This window comes from Theobroma cacao, chromosome 9, assembly GCF_000208745.1.
Source record: "Theobroma cacao cultivar B97-61/B2 chromosome 9, Criollo_cocoa_genome_V2, whole genome shotgun sequence".
Taxonomy (NCBI): domain Eukaryota; kingdom Viridiplantae; phylum Streptophyta; class Magnoliopsida; order Malvales; family Malvaceae; genus Theobroma; species Theobroma cacao.
The window spans coordinates 11,229,989-11,254,120 of record NC_030858.1 but is presented as its reverse complement, the minus strand read 5'-3'; the positions used below and the strand labels follow the sequence as shown (position 1 = coordinate 11,254,120).

Sequence of the window (24,132 nt, the reverse complement as noted above, 5' to 3'; positions counted from 1 at the left end):
ATAAAACAAAGACAAACAGAAAAAAGCCGATTGCCCAAGAGCAAAAGCATAGCAGCTTAACACAAAAAAAAATACTGTTACAAAAATCAGACAAAAAAGCAAGAGAGCTCGCAAAAAGGACTAGAGAGAAAGAAGTGGCCAATCAAATAGCAAAATTGTATCTCAACCCTAAAACCAAGAATCACAGAAAACCATCCCAAAAGCTTTGCATATACAACCAGCAAAAGACAAAGAGAGAGCCCACAAAAAATCATCCTCGAAACAAACGGAGAGGATGAAAGCCCCAGCAGAATGAAAAGGAAAAGACAACAGCATCATCACAGAACAACGTCAACACAAACACAAAAACGGAACCCTAAAAGCTTGGTCAACCCGTCTTATCTCCATCAAGGATCTTGGACCAATGACCCCACACAACCAACCTCAAAGGAAGAGAGGCTCTTCCCTGAAACCAGCAAGAAATCGCAAACAAAAGAACAAAACATCCTTGCCTCAAAACTCAAGAAATAGATCTTTAAACTCAAATCGAAAAGCATCCACCTGCAACAAGGGTGATTGCAAAGTCACATCCGTTCTTCAGTTGTACTTGGATCTTCAATTGGCATCAACTGATTCCTGATGTTGTTGTCCTCTGTCCATAGCCTCGAACTCGACCAATCACTGAATCACTTTCTCTTTCTAATCTTGAAAAAAGAGACCCAGTTTTCTTGTCAATTCCCAAATCTCCTCAGCTTCTCCTCTCAAGACGGAGTTTCTTCTTCTAATGTCAGCATCCAAGACTGGTTCTTCCCCTAGACCCATTTGTTCTATGCCTTCAAGAGCAACCAATGCTCACAAGAGAAATACTTTATGGTTTGTTCAGTAAATCTGTATGTCTGCCTTACTTATCTCAAGATATATTTTATGTGTCAAAGGCACACTCTTAAGGCGGTAAATTTATGCCCCAATCTAAGCTTAAGACTGACACAGGTCTTAAGTCTTCATATATATAAATATGTATGTATGTATGTACATAAAATCTTTATGACTGAATATAATTGAATAATCATTATTAATAATAAATCCATATACACCATCAAGGATGTATTCCAAACAATCGTGTACAAAGTATAAAACAATGTCAAATCCTCCCATTAACCAAGTACATTAATAGACTCCACAATATCCATGCCAAAATATGTTTCTTGGTATTGACAGGGTGCAGTCCCTCTGTCAAAAGATCAACTATCATATCATCAATATAAATATACTTTCTTAAAATGTTACCTTTTTTTACAAATTTTTTAACTGTCAAATATTTTATCTTTGTATGCTTAGCTCTTATGATACCTTTAATATTATTAGTAAACAAAACCACAAAAGTGTCATCACAATACGACTATATGGATCTAGCAATAGTGTCAACCACCAACAATTCTTTAATGAGTTTTTTTTTTTTTTAATTTGAAAGCCCATGTCTCTACTTCATAGCATGTTACAAATTCTGCTTACAGAATGAATGAGGTCACAAGTGTTTTCTTTATACTTGTCTAAGATAGTACACCACTTCTCAACATAAAAAAATATATCCTAATGTGGAATTCCTATCATTTGAATAGTTGGTTAAGTTAGAATCCATATGACCCTCCAACTTAAGGTCTTCAACCTTTGATAAACTAACATATAATCCTTAGTCCTATTCAAGTATCTTATCACATTCTTTGCAGAATCTTAATGATTTCTATTGGGATTACGTAAATATCTTCCCAAAAGACCCACTACATAGGCAATGTCAAGCCTCATGCAAACCTAAGCATACATCAAGTTCTTTATTGCACTAGCATATGACCTTACTCCCATATATTCCCTCTCAACATCATTTTAGAATGTTATGCCAATTTCAATTTATCAACTTTAACAATTGGCATATATTCACTTTTGTAATCAATCATGTAAAATATATTCAACATACAATTAAAGTATGCGCGTTAAGAGAGTCCAAACAAGTGATAAGATCCATCTTTATGGATTTCAATCCCAAGGACATAGGATGCTTCCCAAGATCTTTCATGTCGAATTCCTTAGACACAACTAGCAAGTAAGATATTAATAACATACAAAATAAGAAAGATAAACTTGCTCCCACTGATCTTGAAATCTATGCATTAGTCTACCTTGTTCTCAACAAAATAAAAAAAGTTTATTGCTTCATCAAATTTAAGATATCATTAACAAGAAACTTGTTTAAACCACAAATAGACTTTTAGGTCTGCACACAAGATGATCTTTATTATTCTTTTTAAATTCTTTAGGTTGCAACATATAGACCTTTTCAATAATATTGTCAATTAGAAAGACAATCATAACATTTATCTGGTGTAGTTTTAAATAATAATGATGAGCTACTAATGTCATAAAAACTCTAAACAATATCCTAGAAGGATACAACAAAAAAGGTTTAATTCTAATTAAAATATTTGGCAACCAGCTTGACTTTAAACCTCTTAATTTTATTTTATTTTTTTAGAATCTTTCTTGGACTTGTATACTTTTTTACAACTAATGAGTTTGCAACCATTATTTAACTCAACAAGCTCCCATAAACCAATATATAACATAGATTTGTATTTTATCCATCATTGCATTTCATCACAGATTTAATTTAGGACTTACAACAACTTTTGGAAAAGCTCTTAGATATTATGTGGCCAATATCACAATTACTCTCTTAAGATAGAATTCATAGATGTCTACGGAAATAGCATTCTTCTTTACCTTGTGGATCTTTTTCGTGGTATCTATTATTCAACATTCTAATGTTAAAGGACCTCATCAAGAACTAATTAAATTTATTCTTGCTCCTCAACTGGTGTATGTGCCATATCATCCTTCTACATAGGTATAAGAATACTTAAGTGTCCATATGCTCTCCTCCATCTCTAATATGAGAGCAACTACTATTAGTCATATGTAACTCTAAAAACTTAGTTGTTTTTATCTTAACAATTTTACCACCTCTCTTGAGAAGTAAAATTTGTAATCTTAAGAATCATTTAAGTTCCCAATAAAATAGTAATAAGTGAAACAATAGACACACTTTTAAACGACATCCCTAAACACATAAGTGATTAAGACTAGGTTTCCATCAACTCCAAAACAAAAAGGAGATTTTAGGTATAGATTTTGTAGGAATTCTACTTAAAATATGCAAATTTAATTTGATTGTTTCTTCATACAAAAATTCTAAATAGCCCCACTAATCATACTCCTTATCATATCCTTAAAGATGTGATTTCGCATTTCAACCACACCATTTTGTTCTGGACTACTAGATAGTGTATTAATGGGGCACTATTCCACAACTTTCTATATATTTGGCAAATTGACTTTTTGTTGTTTTTTTATATTATGTCTACCATAACATTTACCACCCTTATTTGACATGACAATTTTAATGTTTTTTTTTCCTCAATTGTTTCTCAAATTTAGTCTTAAAGATCTTAAATTTATCAAGAGGTTTTTACTTTTCTTTAATTAAGAACATTATAATCACAATAAAAAAATCATCAATCAATGCCACAAATATCTACGACTGCAGATAGTAGGGGGTACATGGTCCATTTATGTCAGTGTAGGTAGGTTCCAATAAATCAAAAACTTTCTATTTGATTTACTTCATTTATCTTGGTCATCTTATCCTTACAACAATCAACTCATGTCTCCCTATCATTAGAAATAAGAGTAGGCAGGTTGTTATCCTTTATCAACCTTTCTACCCTTTCTTTGAAGATATAGCCAAGTCTTTTTTGCCACAACATGGAATATATTTTCTTTGTGTAGGATCTTTTGGCAACTCTTTCAACATAGTATGAGGTGACAATAATATTAATTAGAGCTAAATACAATCTATATAATCTATAAGTCAAAAAAAAAAAAACATAAGCCAATACATTTCAATCATGAATTATCTTAATAATGTGATTTTCAAAAAATTTATCTTAATAATGTAATCCTTATATCAAAATTCAACTACTAGTGTCTAATAAAGAAATTGAAACTAAATTTCAACAAGTTTTTCTTACAAACTCAACTTCCACCTTTACTTTGTTCCCAATTATGACTGTAGACTAATTCTTATTTGGCTTTCTACTTATGGATCTTTTTATGTTTATACTTTTCTAGCCAAGTCTTATGTTTAAGACAATCTTGTTTCTTATGTCTCTTTTCTTACAAAAGAAATATTTATGTTCTTTCTTAAAGACAACTTTATGACCCTTTACACTAACGAATTTGGTTATTGACAAATTGACCAAATTCATTCTTTTATCCTAAACCTTTTAGGAGTATTAAATTTTAACAAACCATCTTAATGATATACTTCCTAACTCTTCCTATCCCATCATAACTTGTGGAATCAAGTCCTTCCAAAAAAAAAATGCTAGTTTTAACATTTGATGACACCCTATACGTCAATGCTACTATAGTTGAGAACTCCTTTATTTTAATAATATTAGGAAATCCACTTAATAGGTGTACAAGGATTGACCTCTTAACAACAAGTAGACAAAATTTATTGGATCTCTCCCATTCTTATTATTCACGAAACTTTAAACTTTGTTATACAAGCTTATCTATTTCATAGATAGATTTGTGTACATTTGCATGACAAATTAATCCAATCACTTTCTTAATCCTTAAAGTTTGATCTAGTCAAAATCTCATGATGACCAAGTATTTTATTGACAGAAAAGGTGACTTGAAAAAAAGAATTTATACAATGCAACTTAATTAGGATAAATAGGGTAAGTCTAATACTCCAAAACCATAAATGAGTATAACCAAAGAGTTCAGGCATCATCATGTAAACACCTTTAGGTTGAATGCATGACATGTAATCAAGAGCTATTTCACACAAAATCAATTATGAGAATATAACACAACCTTTGTAACTTACCACCTTTAGGTGAATAAATTACTAAGACTAACCAATCCCTACACATGTTTTTATGTGCTACCCTCTAATTTTAATATAGAAAAAAGAAAAAACAACACCACCTTTAGGTGAATGAATTTACACCAAAATCAGATACATCCTTACAACATATGGGAACAATAATTCCACAACACTAACCAATTGCCCACTTAAGTGACTACAAATTAACAAGCATAATGAAACTTCTCTCATAATAGGATATTGCTTTATATTACCCATAAACTTCGTGGTATGATTTTATTCACTTCATCACTAACTTGATGAGTATGGGGCATTATACTCTAAAATCATACCTTCACACTTGACATATCCTTATGACATAATCAATTATTATATCTCTATCCATGTCACTAAATATCCTTGTTGCTTTGAAAAAAAAAAACTTTATATGGTTTTAGTTTTCAATTTGTATTCTATAACTTTATTCCGAGAGTATATAAAACACACAAATATCTAGGGAGAGTACATGCTACCATTCAACTCAAACATATGCATATTATTTTTTTGTCACATACATTTTAGAAATATCTTACCAAAATATCCAAAATAATTAATTAAAAGCACATAAAAAATAAATAAATAAATATTAAACCTGCATTAAAAATTCAATAAGATAGCACAATATGTAGAGTTGGGCAAGTGAGGGTGAACTGCAAAAAAAATTATTTCAAAAAGTATGGGCCTAATGGGCCTACATGCCTTACTTGCCACATTTGAGAGTGGGCTTCATTGTCCAACCAGTTTTCCTCCTCTTTCAATCTCTAGTTGGGTCAAATCCAACCCAGTTGGGTTAAATTTAACTCATTTGAGTCTTTTAGGCTAATTTCTAATTCTTGACTTTTCAAGTATTTTTTTTATGAAATTGACCATTCCAAATCTCAATAAAGACTTTGTTTTATAATACCCATGCCTTAAAACTTATCAAAACATCTTAAATGGAGATGAATTAGAGCAAATTTTCAGGTTTCATACCCGTTTATGACTTATTTTGATTTTCCTCAATATTTGATCCTTTATACTCAATTTTTATGCAATCAAAACTTAGGATTCATCTCTATGACATATAACAGTGATTTGTAGAGATAAAATCGAACTTAAACACATAAAAATTAAGAGTTTTCATCAAATCAAAAATTGAGTTTTAATCTTCAACCCAAAACTTTAAACTTTAATTTCTTTAACCACAAGCCAAATCAAGTTAAAATTTATATACCGATTTAATCCTTGTATTAAGATGAACAAAAGCCTTAAATATATTGATAAAATCAATTACCAAAAATTAAATTTATAAACCTATGAAGATCTCAACTTAACATGACAAATTTAAGTCAAATCCATAGACTCGTGTCAGTGTTTAATTTGATGAAAACGATTAGTTGAATCAAGCTTTGTAGCCTTAATAACAATTTTAACTCATCAAGAAATAATAAACCTAAGGTAATTTAACAAAATTACATAAAATCAAGTTCTTCTTAACTTAAAATAGTTAAAACTCACAACCCTTGAAAAAGTCCAATTTATCAAATATGATTTCATTCAATTACATAAATGAAATTCAACCAAACAACCATATCACCAATCATATATCAACAATTGAGCGTACTCAAGATCTAATTGCATTATACAAAGATAATTATGTGTTTTAATGATGTAATTACATAAATTCAAAAACCACACAGGACCTTAATATGTAGTCATGATTTATGCAACAAATATATATATATATATATATATATATATAGTATTATATATATATATATATATNTGGGGTCATTTTCTAATCAACAAATATATATATATATATATATATATATATATATATATATATATATATATATTGGGTTCTAAATCCTAACCATGTTGGCTCTAATACCAATTGAAAAACATTATGTATAAATAATTTAAACTAATCCAAGATCTAATATAGTAAGAATTTAAAACATACTTGATATCTAATCCATAGTTTAACAGTGGAAATAATACAACAAAAATAATACTAACTAGATTAATTACTGATACTCAGTACACTAGGATCTTCCTCTCTTTTTCTTTATGACTCTCTAATGGGTGAGATCTTTATGTCATTGTAGACAACAGAGGGGACCTAACCTTACCTTTATATAGTGAATTCCTAGTCCCACCCATCATAGGATTTATAGTTTCCTACACAGGCCTACACTTTTAAACCCGCATATAACATTAGAATCTAGTCCACTTTATTAGATCATATTATAGACTATAATATTGTCACTTGATCAAGACCAAATTATCTTAGTCTAATTTTGATAAAATACAAAAACAAATAATGTAAGTCCAGGCAAGAATTTTACTAGAAAATCTAACAGTCCATTTTTCCAATCAGCATTATCCATTTTTTCTTTGCACTTGCAGCATGGGTGAACCTCTGACCTTATGTTTTGGCATGACTTTTCTCTCTGCAGTTGCCCTTCTATCTTGCTCTCTCTTTTCCTTTTTCATTTGTCTCAGACCTCTACAGAGTATTACTTAATCTCCTCTGAAAAATGTGACGCATTCCTTGATCCTCGAAGATTTGTTGCCTTGTAGTTAGGGTTCTATGTTCCAACTTTAATTCAAAATCCTCTGGCTTGTCAGATTGCCTTGTTGTTATCTCACCTTTCCTTAAGAAGTACCCTACCTCAATCTCGCCGTTCTGCTGCCCCACTGTTTTATCTTCTCTTTCCTCACCGTTGAGATCTCCTGCTCCACCCTTGTTATTGATAGCCTCACCTGAAACTTGCTGTTTCTCCTTACCTTTCACATAAACTTCTAAATCTTTGCTTCCCTCAATTCCAACAATATTAACAAAAATAATTGAAGACTGATCAGCAGCTTGAAGCCATACTCGATTTGGTATCTTGGCTCTACTGCTAAAATTAACCAAAACATGAGCTTGGTTAAATCTCTCCCTCTTGTATGTGTTTTTCGTCGACAGCCAAGAATTTTCCCTAAAATTCTCAAGTCTTCAATTAACCAAGCCTTCTTGGATGGCTTCACAAGTCACTCGTGCTTTAAGTCTCCCTACTGTATTACTCATCACCCAGGTCATTTCATTATCAAGAATATTAGTGGTAATTGTCGTCATTCCGTTACCATTTTGTTGGTTTCCACCCTACTGTCTGTCACCACCTTCTTGTCCTCTGCCCTGATAAATTTTCCCGTCGTTATCTTTCACCATAGCCTTTAATATTTCCTTTTCCTTCTCGTTCACTCTACCTTGCTCAAGAGCGGCATCCTTGTACGTTCGTTTATCACTTTCCCTAAGCCCCACTAAACCGTTCGCTTTTCAGTTCACCAATCATATTTGTCCTTCCCTCTCTCTGCACTTTGTTTATTGGTTCAGCCTTACGAATCATCACTTGCTTACCATCAATCCTCTAGTGTCCTCCCCACTTTAATGCTTTGACCATTTCAAAACGTTCCCTGCACCTAACGAACACGAAAGCAGATTCTCTCCCTTGGTCTTGAAATCTTTTCCTCGGCATAAAGACGTCGACGACTCTCCCGTACTCTTGGAATGCGCCCTTAATCACTTACCACATTACCCCCTTGCTTAGGTTGTAGACATAGATTGAGAACAAACTATCCAGCCACCTTGTTTCTCCCATGGTGGACTTCTCTAGTGTAAATTTTTTTTGTTTTATGTTGGTATAATAGTGGTATTATCCTCTCTTCGCCCCTGTTTTTTTTTTCTCTAATAGAGTCGTACTACTTCGCATCTTGACGCCAGCTAACAAAGACACAATGTCCCGGAAGCCCCTAAAGGGGGAAACTGAAACGCAGAACATATCCTCCTTGCTTCCTTAGGAGTAGTCTATTGAGCCTTGGCTAGTCTCTCCTCCTCTTCTAAAGTAGGTCATCAAACCCCTTGTGAATAATCTCCTATAAGTCTTGAGACCCCAAGAACATCTTCATTTCTAGACTCCAATTATCAAAATTGTTCTTGGCTAACTTAGGAATTTGGGGTGAAGTTACTTGCAATCAGCATGCCAACTTTACAAAAACTCACAACAAATCACCACACCAACCAAAAGACTCCAAATAGAAACCTAAGTTTAGCCAAAAAAATCACGAAGAAATCAAGACACTTCATGCCTGGGGTTTAGGCCGGTATTTTCAACGCCATTTATTACAGTTAAATTCCATCAGCAAGGAGCTCTCTTTCATTCATATAAATAGAAACATTGATCACTTGGCAGATTTGCTCGCAAAGCAGGTAGTTCTGAGAGGCGAGGACCTCATTGATTGGCTTTGGGTTCTGCTTGCTGTAGCTAGTACTCGTTCGGCCATATATAGTACTATGAATTTTGTATACGAACTTTTTAATCCAATAGATTTGATTCAAGCTTTTCCGAAACAAGAATTTTACTGTTTTACAGCAAACAAAGTACAAACCACGGTTGGTGCTGCAAAACAAATTTTTGGAAGCAACCGACACAAAGACAAAGAGCACATGGCAGGTACAACAGAAAAAAGGAAAAAAACACACCAAGTAGCGACGAGCCAACCTATGTTTTCTTGACCAATAGAAAACTATTAAATGACAAATCCCCCACTTTGTGTTGGTCTCCACTTGGTTTTTGAGGACCGGTTATTCGTATCATAGAGATATAATCTCTTTATTTTTATTATAAAATGCATGACCCGACTTGTAATCAAGCACTTGGAGGATCCGGCACATAAGCATTGTCCACTAGCTTCCAGTGACCATCGTCCATTTGAACCATATTTTTGAAATTCTCGTTGTTCCACCATTCAGGTGGGATTTTGTAATCGTCTTTCAGGCCATCTAAATGTTTGTTTATCAGTGCAATATCATGATCAACTTCCAGCGTAAAATCTCCATTGGTTTCCTGGACCCCTGCAACTCCATGCAAGTAAACGTCCAAATTATGAGCATCGGCGTTGCTCTTTAAGTAGTCTGACTTGGTGGTGTCAATTTCCAACTCCTCTCCCACGTGGGTGTAGATGCCAAATAAAATTGGAATCTTTGGAACGATATCTGTGGAGTTTGTGATGCGTAGGAGATGAAGATCACTCAGTCCCTCAAATACTTTCTTAAAACCTTCATTCCCCACTCGTGGACCAGCATACGTAAAGGTTGTGACCATGCACGACTTTTCTGAATTGCCAGTAGGCTTGTTATATCCACTAGCAACTATGTCCATCGCGCTTAGCGTTGCAAGTGCAGCGCCCAAGCTGTAGCCTGTTACAGTTATGCTAATATCCTCGTCTTGATACTTGTCCACCAGTTTCCTAACCGCTTCCCGAACCTGGACCAAGGTAACAAAAGAGTTTTTGTTCAATTTGATCCAACATTTTAAAGTGGAGATCAATTAGTTAGAAAGCAGTAGTGATCATATAACTTAGTTAAACGAATCAGTAGTATACTAATTAACTAGTAGTATTGTCTTTCCTTGGTCCCATAAATATTGTATTTTAATGTCACTTTCTCTTATAAAGGTTTTTCAGTTTTAATTTCTTCTATTTATGAGATTAGGGTAATATTATTCGATATATAACCATATGCAATAATAAAGAGAAAGTTTTACTTAGAAAAGTATAATATGAGTAAATCAAGTAGATTAGAAGAGTCTCAAATAGAATTGTCCAAAAATTACCTATTTAGACTCACAAGTAAATTCAATATGAAATTGTTAAGTTTGAAAAAGGATTTTAAAATAGGATGATTTTTTTTAGCCTTCAAAGATAAGGTGTCTTCAAAAATTTATTTTTAGCCAAGAGAAAGATTTTTGAGTAAAATTGCCCTTAATCAAAACTCTTCATATTCAAGCGCGAAAAAAATATTATTTTTTTCAAAAAGAAAAAAATTAACACCAACCACTACCCAATAACAATGATACAGAGATGTACAAGCTAACAACAAAATATTTAAAGTATAAAAAAAGAAAGATAAAAAAGAAGAAAGAAGAGTCATCATTATAATCATCCTCCCATACACATAAATGAACAAATGGAGAAAAAGAAAAAGAGAAGTGGAAACAAAGCTATTTTGGTTTTCAATGAGTTTTTTGTTTTTGTTTTTCTTTAGTTGGTCGGATTGCTGCAAAAGGATTCCAAAGCCTTGATAACTGCAGCCCTAAGGATGTACTAATGGTATGTAACTGTTGCAAGAACTTCGACAAAAAGACTAGCCCATAAAACTAAAAAAAAAAAATATTGTTACACACCATGTTTAAAAAGCAATTGTTACACGTCATGTTGACCACACGCCATATTTGAAAAATTATTGTTACATGTTTTGTTGAAAAAAAACATTGTTACATGTTATTTTTAAAATGTTTAACTCTAAAAGTTTATGTCCTAGTAAAATACAAAGAGGCCAAGTTATACACCATGTTGAAAAAAAAATTGTTACGTTGAACAAAAAAAGTTATTACACATTAGGTTTAAGGTGTTTAACTTTAAGAGTTTATGTTTTAGTGAAATACAAAAAAATAGACCAAGTTATAGGTCATATTAAAAAACTTACGTTGAAAAAGAAGGTTTTTTCGTGTCATGTTTAAAGTGTTTAGCTCCAAGAGTTTATGTTTTAGTGAAATACAAAGATAGAGACCAAGTACAATGTTGAAAAAAATTGTTACACGTCATGTTAAAAAAAAAAAGTTATTTGTTTAAGGTGTTTAAATCTAACAATTTATGTCCTAATGAAATACAAAGATAGAGACCAAGTTACATGCCATGTTTAAATCATGTCATATTTAATAGATTTATTACATGCCAAGTGCATTAGAGTTGTTACATGCAAGCATAGCATGTAACAACTTTGAGCAGTATTTTAATTTACAGATTTTACTTGTAGAACTTTAACTCATCAACTTTGGATTCTGTGAATGTAAATCAATAAACCCCAAGTATATGCATTTATGTCATCTTTGCTCTTTGGTCTGTAAATCAACAACAATATGATGAGAAATAGATAGAGAGAGTGATGGTGGTAAAATTAGAGAGAGCTGGATGGTAGGAGAGAGAAATTGGGAGCATAATAAATGGATGCTGGAGATAGAAATCAATAAAATTAAAGAAAGCTGGATGGTGAGAGAGAAATCAGGAGCACAACAGATGTATGACGAAGAAAGAAATCAATAGAAAAAATTGTGATAAATGATTTAATTTATTTGAAGTGGCTTCAACGGATTTTTGTCAAGTGATGGAAAAAATTAAGTAAAAGCAATTAAATTTATATTAAGGGTTATTTTTGAAAATGATGTTATGAGGTTGACCATTTTTCACAATTTTTTATTTTAAAATTTGGTCGTCCATCTTAATTCAAAATTGTAATTTTATTTAATAAGTAGTATATTTTAATATATATATATATATATAACTATATATATTAATAAAAATATAAGTCCATGGACGGACTATGCTTAAGTTTGAAAAGGTTAGACCTGGTCAAACTCACATCAAGGTCAAGATTTTACCTGGTCTCTGGCACTGGTCTTGCTGTAAGGAGAATTGGAGCTTCTCCCAGTATAAAGAGAGAGAAAGCCAGAGTGCACCTGAGGATCATTGTCCTCTCCAAATAGCTCTGAAGCTGAAGTTGGAAAAAACTGTACATCGTTAATCGACTCCGAGTCTGTCATGGTTCCTCTCCAAGCAACCAAAATATCCCTCCTTCCTAGAACAGCCTTTCCATCATCTGTGGTCACTGCCACATATCCAAACCAAGCGGACTGTACAATATCTGAGGCGGCATAAAAGAAATTGGTCACGCTGTACTTGAATGGATTTCCAATTTCGAGACCAGCCCTGGAGAAAAACTCATCTGCTGGATATAGGCTATGGCCAAACCCCCTCGATGCCTTTGTATCATTAAACAGATCTCCAACGGCTCCACACCTTTCACCATAGTGAATAATATAGCGGCGGAGATCAAGATCGAGAGGATGCAACAGATCCTTCCAATCACTCTCTCCACTGAGATCCCTCCAGCGAGATGCTATAGAGTTGGCCATCACTATTTGAAGCTGATCGGTACTCCTCAAAACCTTTTTGTGATTTCTTATGACGATGCGACTCCTAGCTATTTTCTGCCTGATTTATATACAGCACTCCCCCCTTGAAAAACCGATATTAAACTAATGGCTTGATAAATGCGGTGAACATTTTTAACATGCAAATATTTGTTCATTCATACTTGTTTAGTAGTTGTTTTGGCTTTTTCGATGCCAAAGTCCATAGTATAATAATTATCCATTCTTTTTTCTTTCTCTAAAAGACAAAATAAACCTAATATATCAATAGAAGATAAACATATCTTCTCAATTCATTGAATATAGCCATGAGCCATTTTATCACGTTTGTGTTATTTTTCAGCACTTTTACGACCCCAACTCCTTAACAGGTGTGTTACCTTTACAGCTCAATGCAATAATTGATACGCGTAACTATTTCTATAATGAATTCATAAGTCATACTAAACTTGTATCTCGTGAATAACGATTTACTTGTCTCAGAATTCAATCTTAACTTAATGAAATTTTAAAGTTGAACGAATGAGATGTTTTTTTGGAAAATGAATCGTGATATTTATCACAATTAATAAGCTGATTCAATCATTAATTATGAACTTAGTGACAAAAGATGTTGTGAATTGAGACTTTATTTATCACAATTAATAAGCTCATTCAATCATTAATTATGAACTTATTGACAAAATATGTTGTGAATTTAGACTTTCCTCTACTTGGAACTACATTACTTTGCCAAACTATTTTATTTGGAATGAATTTTGTCAAGTTATTAATTATTTTGTTTAACATGCAATTGCACTACACTAGATTTGCTATAATTTAATTGCATTTTCTTTAACTTTAGTTTTTAAAAGTTTTGAAGATAAAATGTTTTGATTTCCGTACGTGAAAGAAAAAAGAGGTTGTTATATACCTAGCTTAGCACATGTTTTTGTTTTGTTTTTCTTTTTTTAATCTTTTGATATGCAATGTTTTATTTATCTAGAAAAAAAATCGACAGAAAATTAGCAACTAAACAAACATGACATGAAGTTTTTCTTTTAACTTGTCAATTTCTTTGAAGAGCTCCTGGCCACTTATCTCCCCAAAGTTGCTCATCCAACATATCAAAAATGATTCATTGAAGTTCATTTGGAAGTAACTCAACATGTCATAAAATGCACAAAAAAAAAAATCAATGTTTGGAGTAATCTCAGTTTTTGTTAATAATATCTCAAATAGGGTGAGAAAAGGATATTTACAGAAAATTCTTAAGCATCATGGCAAGGTGCTGTTGGTGCAAATGGGGTTTAGATGGAATTCAAAGAACCGGCAAAATTGACTTTAAGACGAGCCTTTCACTAGATGCTATCTTTAAGACTTATTTCACCTCCACCACTTGATATGTAAAAGGGGAATTATGCGAATAGCCTGAGAGATACAATGAAGCCAACATCTAACTTCGCCTTTACACTTTATGAGAATAGACTGCTAGATACACCCAAAGATTTGCAAAGTTGTTTGGGCTTAGAGCCTACTTTTTGTAGCAAGTAGATTATAAGGAATTTGAACTCTTTTGGTACATGATGGGAACTTAAGTGTTTATGTTTATTTTTAGACATAACACTTCTTTTGCTCTTGTCTTATTTGTTTTTGGTGTATCAAAATGGTTGGTAGCAAGTTCTTTATATAGGCATGCAAGTGTCTCTTCTCAAAGATACAATCCTTTCAGCAAAGTACTTCTTTATCTTAAAGACACCTTTGCATTTTGAAAAACACAATCTTGGATAAAGGTATTGTTTCAATAATCACTTTATGGAAGGACAATCATTCATTCCATGAGACATAACCTTTGAGCTATAATATGAAAAGTTATCTTTTTATATCCAAACTCTTGAATTGTGGTGTCTTTCAATTGTCTCATAACTTTTAAATTTAGAGGTGTTTTTCCAACATGTCATTTTTCAAGAGGCATAACTATTCATTTGAAAAACTCACCTATAATCCAATAGTCATACTATGTGACATAACCTTTGAGCTAAGATAGCTTTCCATATTAAGAGACTATCTTTTTATTTTGAAAATACACCAACAATCCCCCCACCATTTTCAAAATTTTCAAATACCAATAACTTTGGGAATCTTGTGCATAAATAAACGTATCCCACTAATTTGAATCTTCACTTAATGAGTGTGTTTGGTTTTAGTCTAAATTGAATGGTTGACCAAGTATTCCATCAATTTTTCATTTGACTAGTGTGTTATTGGCTTATCTTTGTTGGGTACTAGCCTTAGATTAAAATCATAAGGTGTCAATATTGACGTACAATCTGACTTTTTATAGTTCATTACAATCTTTTCAATGTAATAAGATTGAGACAATGTTAGGCCATTATTGTCTCTCATTATTCTTATACCAAGAACAACATCCATCGCACCTATATCTTTGATGCCAAAATTCTTTGACAACAACCTTTATGTGTCCTCCACTTGTTCTAAATTAGTACCAAAGATTAACATGTCATCCACATATAGACAAATGATGACACCTTTATCATTATGGAACTTACTATAGACACATTTGTTAGATTAATTGATTTTGTAGCCATTAGCTCGTACAACCTCATCAAACTTTTGATGCCATTGCTTAGATGCTTGTTTTAATCCTACAAGGACTTTACAAGCTCACACACTTTTTTTCTTGATCAAAAAAGACAAACCCTTCAAGTTGTTCCATGTATACCTTTTCATCTAATTCACCATTTAGGAATGTTGTTTTAACATCCATTTGGTGAATTACCATCTTATGAATTGATGCAAATGCCATAAGCACTTTAATTGTAGCTATTCTTGCTACCGATGCATATGTATCAAAATAATCAGCACCTTCCATTTATTTAAAGCCCTTGGTAACTAGTCTTGCTCTAAACTTATCTACAATTTCGTAAACTTTTATTTTCATTTTGAAAATTTATTTATAGCCTATTGGCTTGGAACCTAGTGGAAAGTCTACTAATTTCCAAGTTTTGTTTCCCATTATTGAGTGCATCTCATCTTGTATTGCTCTTCTCTAAAAGGAAGCATCTCGAGACCTCATTGACTTCTCATAAGTTTGACGATCACCCTCACCCTATGCATTAAAACAGCAAGGTAAGTGTTCACATGTTTCTTCTCTTGTACCTTCTACTAAGTACATGAAGAAATTGGATCCATATGTCTTTGCATTTCTAATTCTTTTGCTTCTTTGAAGCTCAATAGTTTCCTCACCATTTTCTAGAAGTTTATCATTTTTCTTTACTAGTTCTTTGGGTCTTGGAATTGAATTGAACCTTATTTATTCAAAGATTGCATCCCTTAACTCTATGACTGTATTAATGGAATATGAATCATTGGTTTCTATCACCATGAAATGATATGCTTTACTATGTTCAACATATCCTATGAATATACATTCAATTTCTCCTTCACCCAATTTCCTTTTCCTTGGCACTTGAACTTTTAGTATGGCTTGACATCCCTAAACTCTTAAATAATTAAAATTTGGCTTTCTTATTTTTCATAGCTCATAAGGAGTAGTTTTACTCCTTTTGTTTGGGATTATATTTAATATATGGTAAGTCATTAATAACGTTTCGCCCCAGCATCCTTTTCCCAAACCTGATTTAGAAAGCAAAGCATTGACCATTTCCATAAGAACTCGATTCTTATGTTCTGCTACACCATTTTGTTTCAGTGTGCATTGAGTGATAATTTCATGATAATACTAGTGGACTCGAAATACTTGGGATCATTATATTCACCTTTTTTATCACTTTGTAAACATTTGGTAAGCAATTCACAGTGTAATTCAATTTCATTGTTATAGATTCTAAACAACTCCATTACTTCATCTTTAGCATGCAATAAGTAAACATAGAAAGATCTAAAGAAGTCATATGTAAATGTTATAAAGTATTTCTTTTCACCAATAGATGGAATATGATGCATGTCACAAACATTGGAATGTATTAATGCAAGCAATTTAGAGTTTCTTTCTACCTTAGGAAATGAGCTTCTTGTGATTTAGTAACCATGCATGTCTCACACATATAACTATTTCCATCAATATTAGGTATCGACTCTAATTTAGCCATATCATGCATTCTTTATAATGGGCATGACCTAATCTATTATGCCATAGATTAGACAATGCTACTTCACTATCATAAACATTAAATGAAGCATCAATACAAGTAGAACTAATAACATTTTTATTAATATTAAGCTTGAACATGTCTTCATAGATGTATCCATTTCCCACATATTGTCCACCTTTTATAAAGATGAACTTATCTACCTTAATTACTAATTTGAAGCCATACTTATTCAAAAAGCCACCGAACACAAGATTCATTCTAACTTCTAGTAAATAATAGACATTGTTTAGTACAAATACTTTTCCAATAGTAAACATGAGTTCCACTATGCCTTTTCCTTTCACTTGGTGGTGGAGGAATTTTCCATGTACAACACGGTTCCATCATTAACTGCTTCTAAAGACTTGAAAAAACTCTTGTCTTTACATGCATGCTTAGTTGCACCAGTGTCCATCCACCATGCTCCATCATCTTGAAGAATATTGACTTTGGAAATCACAACAACAAACTTGTCGTTGTTCACTCCTTATGTCTTGTATTTCAAAAGTCTATATTCTGTCTTGAAGTGTCCAAGTTTGTTACAATGGAAACATGGACCTCTTTTGTTCCTTTTGATCTCATGACTTTTGTCATTCATACCAGTCGAATTTTTTCTTTTGGTGTAAGAAATCGTCTTGTTTGATGGTTTGTGTTCCATCATATAGACTTTTGAAGTCTCAAGATTCTATCTATTATAATCTTTTTCTGTTTTGTTTTGCTTGATTTCTTCTTGTTTGCAATAATCTTTTTCTATACGAAGATGATTAATAAAGTCCTCGAGAGACATTTCCTTTTTCTATATTTTAGAGTTTTCTTAGTGTCTTTCCATGTGATGGGAAATTTGTTAATTATAGAAGACACAACAATAGCTTTATTCATATTATATAACTTCAAGCTATTAAGCATGCATTCAAGCTCATGAAATTGATTCATAACAAAACAATCATTTATAGATGTGATAAAATACTTTTTTCCAACCAATATGCATTTACTATGCATATCACACACAATGTGATTCATATCAAGTAAAGAAAGAAACCTTATCTTATAATATGATGTAGAACCATTTTGCTACAAATGAATATTGTCCATAGATTTTTCTTCAAAATGGTCCAATTTGATAATGTTGGTAGCTATTGCTTTCAATGAAGTCATTTTGAATTCCAACACCACAAAAAATAAGTCTTAAAATTATTATGCAAATGGGGTTTAGATAGAATTCAAGGAATCAATGAAATTGACTTCAAAGAGAATGTAAAACCCGACCCTATAAATACATGTCATGACATACATGCACTGAGTAACATGTTATTACGCTAGGAAAGTTTCTAAGAATAGACGAAAATCGGTATTATAACTAACGGTACACTTGAGATGATTTAACCTCAAACTAGTTCAAATAGGAATCGTAGGATGAAATTTAATATTTTACAGTCCAGGAATAACTAAAAATGATTGTTCGGAGTTCGAGGGTTCATTTGGGAAAAAATTGAAAATTTTGATGTTCAGGGGTAAAATCGTCATTTTGCTACCTAAGATAATAATTTGATAATGGAGTGAAATTTTTTACCAAGATTAACTATTTGGAGTATAATTTAATGATAGGAAGTGAAAAATTTTAATTCTGGTGATTTTTGGAGTGTAGGGGTAAAATCGTAATTTTACCACCCGCGAATAAAATTTGAGATTTTGAGAGAATTTAGATCAAATTTGACAAATCGGAGAATGGTATGAGTATAAGGGATGAAAAATATGTCTATGGGTAATTTTTCAGTTTTTTGGGCAAAAGTGTAATTTTTCACTTTTCCAAGGGCAAAAGTGTAAATTTCAAAAATTACTCCACTAAGACTTTGGATAAGTCTGAGAATTTTATCTAAGCTATGGATATTTGGGACAAGTGTATGGTGAAAATTTGGAAACAAATGGATGAAATTTTGAAACGGGCCAATGGGAAAGTGACACATGGCACTTTTTAATGATTTAATATTATTTTAATGAAAAGTCAGCCCATTTAAACCTCATATTAAGTGCTGGCCGGCCATAAGGAAAGAACAAGAGAGAAAATAGAGAGGAAAGGAAGAAAAGAGAAAAACCAAAGGAAAACTAGAAAATTTAAAGGGGAAATCGCGTTTTTCGACCGTTTACGCGTCTAACGGTAAGATTTTTTGACTTTAGCTTGATTTCTACCTTTCTTATGCCTTTGTTTCCATTTAGCATGCTTGAGGAGAGAGATCAAAAAGTGATATCAAGGGCTGGACAAAATTCAAGGGGGAGGAATTTGAAATTTTTATGTTTTGATTTTTAGTTAAATTGATAGTTTTAGTTAGTTAAATGTGTATAGAAATCTAATTGGGCAAGAAAGCATGAAATTTTCACAATACCCACCCTTGGCTGAATCTTCAATGATGTACAATGATGAAGAACTGATTTTTATTCTAAGAGAAATGAAGAGAAAATGATGAAAAATGGTTAAATGTGATAGAAAAACAAAGTGGAAAATTTACCTAGTTAATGTCCCATTTTTGGCCGAATTTTTCAAGGAAGAAAGTGAGCTGATTTTGGTGATTTTAGTGAGTTATTGGCTGACATTTAATGGTTAGAAATGTTGAAGAGAAAATGGGACAATTTAGAGCTAAAATAGAGCGCGTTAGCAATTTATCGGGTAAAGTGCCAAAAATAGGTTAATACCGCGTTTAAGCCGTTTTAGGCTATTGCATTTCATACCATGCATTAGTATAGGATTTAAGTCAATTATATAGAGATTTAACATCAATGTGGTGAATTGGGTAAATTTTGCAATGTGTTTAGGAGGAGAGCCTTCAAGTAAAGGCAAGGAAGTCGTACCCGACGAACAGTGATCGGGGCATCTAAAAATCAGGTAATTTTTACAAACAGTGAGTAAACCTATTATTATTGTAAATTATCTAGAATTTATTTTTAAATGCTCTTTATGTATTTTATGAAATGAAAACGAGATTAAAACGAGATTTTTGATATTTTAGAAATAAATGTGACAAATAAAAATATATTGTGTTGATTATTAAATTGAGTAATTGGAGGCTGTCAATTATTTTGAAATATATATTTTCCTATGAATGGCTTATGAAATATGAGTATATGTGACTATATTTGATAAATTGCATTGGGGATTTATGTAAGTTGTTTTTACTATGCAGGCTGGGTAAATAAATAAAAGCCACGTTATACTGTCGAAATTTTATTAAAATTGGTGGGTTTAGTCACTACAGTGACGAGTTTCCATGGACTGCCTATTAGAGGTGCACGATAAACCTGGTTACATAATTACTCTGGTTGTAGAGGCGGGGAGGGTAACTCCCGAGGTAGTATTGGAGCTCACTTCACGTCGAACCCCCACGTGAATGTGTAACTCGGCCAACGCCAAGGAATGGCTTGTTTTTAAAATAAAAATGTATTTCATATGTAATTATCATAACTACCTTAGCGGACTCGATTAGATGCCTCGGCCAAGGTATCCCCGAGGATTAGTTTTGGCTTGAGCCTTGTTTTAATAAAAGTCATAAGCCTTAAGAACTATTTTGGTAAATTACAAATATTTTATGGTTTAATGAATAAATTGAAAACTTTATGAAATGGTTTGTAATTTGTTGTTTAAACTTGCCTCCATGTTACTCGCCTTTAGATATTTATGATAATATCTGTTTACTCATTGGGATTGCAAAATCTCACCCACCTCCTTTCCAAATATTTCAGGCCTGTGGTAGCTTGTAGATACCCGATTTTGTCGAGAATTCCAATTAACCCCTCTATCTGACAGATAGTAGGTTTCTATCGCCAACACTTGGTGTATTTATGAGCCACTTGTCATTGTAATTATTATTGTACATTATAATTTTGTAAATTATTGTATGCATGAATTTATTTTACTTTTAAGTTACAAAAGATTACTTACACGTGTTTCTATAAATATTGTTTTATATAAAAATGCTGTATTTTTGTCTTTTAATTTACTTGAGCTGGAAACGACTGAAAATTGTTTAAAACTGATATGTAAGCCTTGCTGGGTTCCGATTGGTATTCCGGGTAATGAGTATCAATCGGGACGTCGCGGCGGTTGTCATGGGCCCGAGGGAGGTTCCGGGTCGTGACAGAGAACCTTTCAATAGACGCTATTTTAAAGACTTATTTTGCCTCCACCACTCAGTATGCAAAAAAGGAATTATGCAAATAGTCTTAGTGATTCAACAAAGCTAAAATCTAACTTTGTCTTTGCACTTTACGAGAGTTAACTGCTAGATACACTCGAGGGTTTGCAAAGTTGTTTGACCTTAGTGCATACTTTTTATAGCAAGTAGATTATAAGGAATTTGGACTCCTTTCGTAGATAATGGGAGCTTAAATGTTTATATTTATTTTCAAAACATAACACTTCTCTTGCTCTTTATTTTTTTGCTTTTGTCTTATTTGTTTTTGGTGTATCAAAATGGTTGGCAGCAAGTCCTTTATATAGGCTTGCAAGTGTCTTTTCTTATGGACACAATCCTTTCATCAAGGCATCTCTTTGTCTTCAAGACACTTTTGCATTTTGCAAGACATAATCCTTCGGATAAATGTATTATTTCAATAAGCACCTTATGAACCATTTATTCCACAAGACATAATCTTTGAGCTACAATATGCAAAGTTATCTTTTCATATCCAAACTCTTGAGCTATGATGTTTTTCAATTATCTCATAGCCTTTGGATTTAGAGGTGATTTTCCAACATGTCACTTTTCTAAAAGACATAACTATTCACATGAAAAACTCACCTACAAATCCAATACTCACACTGTGCGACATAACCTTGGAGTTAAGATAGCTTTCCACATTAAAAGACAATCCTTTTATTTTAGAAATACACCACAGGTGATAGATGACTTTATAATGTAGAGAAGGAGTAAAGCAAGAAAGAGGTTCGATTCGAACATGAAACAAAAGCTAAAAGAGCAGTGTAGGAACTAAATGGGATATGACTTTTTAATCGCAAATTAAGTACATTGCAAACTATGGGGACATGAGTCATGTGACTCATTTTTGGGAAAGAAGTAGGGAATGGTAATAGGAAACTAAAGTCAAGGCAATAGAAAGGTTAGTAGTAATGAATTTTCTTAATAAAAGAATGAGGAAAATGTAATTGTAACATCCCGATTCTCAAAATTCTAGGACAGTCTCTATCATACACTAAGTATAAAGGAGAGAATGGATTTCAAGTTAAGTGTAGAGGCGCTTAAGCTCATTTGCTAAGTGGAATTGAAAGAGATGTTGAAAAAGTTTGATTTAGTATTCTACAAGTAGAAGTGTTCTGGGCATTAAAGTTGTGGTTTTAAAGGTTTCAAAGATAATACTTAATATCTTTGTACTGTGAGGTATACCTCTATTTTTGGAGGACTAAAATGAAAAGAAAATAAAATGCTGAGGGTTGGAATTGTAAATAATGAAAAGTTAAAGGGTAAAGTTGTAATTAGTAAAAAGTTGAAAGATCAAATTGAATATAAAGAAAATTTTAAAGGACCGGTGAGCAATTAACTCATCTTTAAATTACGCATAGATAGATATATATATATATATAGTATAAAAAAAGTGAAATGATGAATGAAAGGAGGTGGCAGACAAAACAAAGGCCACCTTGTTTTATTCGCCAAGCTTTAAAGAAGTGGTAAACAAAACAAACACCACCTTGTTTTGTCCACCAAGCTTTAAGCATTCCCTTGGGGAATCTGATAGTTAAAATTCTACCTACGAAGGTATATGTATTAAACAGATAGTATATTAGAAAGTAGAGTATCAATCCCTTAGAGAATTGTTCTAAAAATTTACTAGGTACTAAAATTAAAATAATTTAGTTTTATTCAAACAATTAAAATTTGGATAGCTAAATTAACTAAAAATTAATCAACAAAAACTAAACTAATTAACACTAATTAAAAATCAAAACAAATAGATAATTGAATAAAAATCAAATGTGAAAAGCCTAAGATTACAATATCCCTCACATGTCATCTAAATCTTACTTTTCTCTCTTAACTTAATCCAAAGGATTGAATTGCTAACCCAGAGTCCTTAGTTATTTATAATGCTCTCCCTAGTCTCTTAAAAAAAATATCTACTTTAACCAAAACACTATATTCCTATGTGAATTGAAATTATAATAGACCCATTAAGTTCATCCTCTAATACTAGCTACATATGACATATAGGTATATTTCTATTCTATACACAAATCAATTTATTCATCTAATTAAGTAAATATGATCATATGCTATTCCAACTTTAGCTTACACTAAAGTCCATTCCCCAAGTTTGTTTAGTTTCTAGATTAATTTAATCAGTGGCCAGTCAATTAAAAGCATTAAGAACAAATTGGAATAAATAATTCTATCCCATTGAAAATAAGCAAGAAAGAGATTAAAAATTTAAACTACACGTGAGTTCAATTGCAATCTTAGAAAAAGAAATTTAGTTGCTCATAATTGCAAAAATAAATAAAAATATATGAAGTTTAACCATCAAGAGTAACAAGAATAATACAAGCCAAGGAAGAAAATAAACAAATTTTTGCAATCTTGAGCTTCAATCTTCAGCCTCAACTTCTAACTTCTTGAATCTCTATTAGAATTTCTCCTCAATGTGTGTTGCTAACTTCTCCTTAAACTAACTATTTATAATTGAAACTTAACCTAATTTTTGATAATTCTATTTTATAGAATTATTTTATTCCAATTTTGTTATTAAATATTAGCTAAGTCCTCAATTTGTAATTATAATTTATTTATTTTTAGTTGTTTTTATAATTAGTTTATTTTTAAGTGAGTTATTTTAATTTTATGTTATTCTTTTTAATTTGGTTATTATTTATTAGTTTTTATAATTTTTGTAGGAATTAAAAGAAATTGGGCTTAATTTTGGAAAGTGAGATGTTAAAAGACCCGAAAGTTTACTTGCATATGCTTCAGTGTTTTGACCATAGCTC

The 24,132-nt window shown here is 32.1% G+C and overlaps 1 protein-coding gene across 1 annotated transcript; it reads right to left on the bottom strand.

Annotated features, from left to right (window-relative positions):
• LOC18589196 (phospholipase A1-IIgamma) lies at positions 9,317 to 13,106 on the bottom strand. The gene is made up of 2 exons (XM_018127046.1): positions 12,436 to 13,106; positions 9,317 to 10,263 (listed from the first exon to the last, which is right to left on the bottom strand). Exons 1-2 carry the CDS (start codon positions 12,967 to 12,969, stop codon positions 9,646 to 9,648), a joined length of 1,152 nt encoding a protein of 383 aa, XP_017982535.1. The 5' UTR covers positions 12,970 to 13,106; the 3' UTR covers positions 9,317 to 9,645.